Here is a 3,135-nt window from a genome sequence, read left to right as displayed (position 1 = left end):
AAACCCAGTTGGCCACTCTTCTCAACTCTCACTCAAACCCAAATGGAATGATTGGCTACCATCACAACTTTCATACTGAATAGAGCTCTAAGTTTATATGAATAAATGGGGAAATTTAATTAATAAAATTAAACCAAAATAAGATGAAATTAGAAGCATTCGATGTACATTAATTCTTTTATTTTGGTTTTGTGCATAGGCATGGTTTTTTGAATCTGAGCGTTTGTGATCGAAATTACCTTTTAAAATCCAGGCTAATGGGTCAAATGGAATTTGCTACAATTGGTTGATTTTTATTTTTTATTTTTTCAATTATGATTCATAATCTTGTGAGATCTAGTTACCATTGAAATGGGGTTTGAGAAAGTTTTAATTTTTGAATATGGGTGTTTGTTGAACTTTGTTTCTTTTTTTTTTCTTTTTTTTTCTTTTTTTGGGAGGATCTAAAGAAATGAGTCAAACGAGTGTTAGGGACTCCTTTTTAGTTTTTACGCCACTTGCCAATATTTTTATTTGGCAACAAATGCCTTGTCAACATTATCATAAGTTTTTGTTTCTAAAAAAAAAACAAAAAAACACATTATCATAACTTTTGGGTAAAATTATTTTGAAGCTCAAAAGGACCCATATTTTATTCAACTACATGGAATTAAACTTATAGCTCATAAGATTTTTACTTCATGAGGAGAAATCAAGGTCCACATTTCCTCTACATCACCTAATAGGCTTATGGACCACATTATTATCTACTTCACAAAATGGGCTTAAAGCCCGGATTTCATACTTCATCAATTGAACTCATGGCCCATGGCATTATCAACATCACTCTCTCAACATATAGATTGGGTTCAAACTCATATCTCTCCTTCAATGATTCAAGGCTCACGATTTCTCACGGAAGGCAACATAACCTATCATCTTAATTAACACAACACCACATATCACCATAAGGACAATCTGTTTCACAACTTTAATCTCCTATCTTCACAATCTTTAATCTCCATAGTTCTCATTCTTCCATACATCTTACAAACTCCATATTTCAAATAATAACTATACTTATTATTTTTATACTTCACAATATTTTACATATTTTGCATACTTCTCATAATCTTTATGACACTCAAAAGATGTTCAATACTCTTCCAAGAGAATTATATTAAAGTCATTCTCATGGAAGGCACCAACTTCTAACACTAAAGCCCTTCTCATAGAAGACACCAAACTCTACTACAAAAGCCCTTCTCATGAAAGGCATAAAATTCTCTTACAAAAAACCCTTTTCATGGAAGGGAAAATGTTCTCTTACTAATGTCCTTCTCATGAATTTCAATACCATTCATACTTTATTAAGTATTAAAGAGCATTATCAAGGGGAAAGTTGTCTAAGAGAATGATAAGGGGAAAAGCTTGACTAACTCCATTTCATGAATATTGCTTTACTGATCCTTCATTGCTAGACATACTCTCTCTCTCCCCTAATCATCCCAATTTTCCCCTCCAATCTGAAGTCATCATGGAATACTACTTCTCCACCACTGGACTCGTGTTCTTATTCATTGTTGGAATTCTATCATAATTATTGCTAAAGCCATAAGCTATACAAGATAAATCATCATGGAATATTACCATATCGCTGAATGCAAGTTTCTTTAGTACTATCTTGCTATTTAATGAGTATTGCTTCATTAATACTTCACTATTGAATACATATAGTACTTTACTAATCCTTCATTGCTGGACATACATTACTTTGCTTCGTATCATTGTTGGATATTCATTATTCTCTTTTAGCCTAAGGCCAAACACTTATTATACTGTTTACAATTTTTTTTTTGCTAGACTTATTATGCTACTTTATAGACCCTTCTCTAATATTGGACATATATCATCTCATTATCTCATCAACTGATATTCATTATTATGATCTTCAACCCATCACTTAATCAATTCATTATTATGATCTTCAACTCATCACTTAATCAATGCTAAACAAATAATGATAATCCACCATTATTTTGTTTCTTAGACTTTAGGCTTTAATTTTTTTTTATGCCCAAAAGTGTTCTAATAGACATTTGTCTTCTTAGAGCCAAATTTGAGTTCCGGGCTAGACTCCCAAAAGAAAGTCGAGTCTAGCAAGGCCACCCCACTAGCGGTTGACACGTGGTCCTGCACAAAACAACCTCAACAACGAGTTTGGTCCAAATGATGAATTTGTGAAATCAGATTTGTGTGTTCATGGAATTAGGTTCTACGGAGCAAGAATCAAGGATTGTGTTTGAACAAATTATGACAGAATCTCTCCCACCCCTAAATCAAACTAAATGAATAAAATATTATGCGTAGTAATCAAGCATAATCAAACAAATAATTTTAGCTTAAATTTTGATAAGAACAATCACAGCCACAATATGACATCAAAATTGAAATTATAACAAATGCAATACGAAATCATTATAGAAGGTAACATCAATCCAATTCGTAATGGCTGAACTTTGGTCAAATTGACATTCATACCAGAACGTCCTAATTCCATTGCCAAGTGACAGAGGACTCTAACTAGTAAAAAAGTTAACAAATTTTGGCCTTCTTGGGTTTTAGACTGATATCTAAAACTACATTATACTTCTGAATTTCCAAACTAAATTTAACATGCATCTCCAGTAAGTCATGTGGGTCAGAGGAGAAGGTGTGTTAAGGGAGATCGAGGTCCAGGCATATGAGAAAGATAGAGAAAAGAGGGAGAAAAAGTAGAGGACGGGGAGGGAGAAGATAAGAGAGGAGGTGTGTTTGGTAACTATTTTTTTTTTCCAGTTTTTTAGTCTTAAAAACTATTGTCTATTTTCTAAACCTAAAAATTTGTTTGGTAACTGAAAAAAAAAAAAAAAAAAAAAAAAAAAAAAAAAAGCTGTTTTCAAAGTTTATGTTTATTTTAAGGCAAAACAGAACTAGAATTAAAATAAAATAAAACCAACAAGGAGAACAACCAGATCTGGTGCGGAGAAAGGGAAAAAGAGGAACAAGAAAGATCAGAGGGGTAGGGGGGCCGGTAAAGGAGACAGACAAAATGCAGTCATTTCTTATTTTCTCTCAAAGAAAAAGTTTGTGGAAATCTTTTTTTTTTTTTTTTTT

The 3,135-nt window shown here is 32.4% G+C and overlaps 1 protein-coding gene across 1 annotated transcript in view; it reads left to right on the top strand.

Moving 5' to 3' along the window:
- Nucleotides 1-2,673: 2,673 nt before the first annotated feature.
- LOC136061163 (probable LRR receptor-like serine/threonine-protein kinase At4g29180) overlaps nt 2,674-3,135 on the top strand; it is a 3,516-nt gene continuing 3,054 nt past the window's right edge. The window contains exon 1 of the mRNA XM_065763776.1: nt 2,674-2,692. Within this exon, the coding sequence (XP_065619848.1) occupies nt 2,674-2,692 (19 nt within the window). The remainder of the gene's footprint in view (nt 2,693-3,135) is intronic.

Source organism: Quercus suber, unplaced genomic scaffold (assembly GCF_002906115.3).
Source record: "Quercus suber isolate HL8 unplaced genomic scaffold, Cork oak 2.0 scaffold_524, whole genome shotgun sequence".
Classification (NCBI taxonomy): domain Eukaryota; kingdom Viridiplantae; phylum Streptophyta; class Magnoliopsida; order Fagales; family Fagaceae; genus Quercus; species Quercus suber.
Note: the sequence above shows the minus strand (reverse complement) of the source record. Positions and strands in the feature narration are given on the sequence as shown.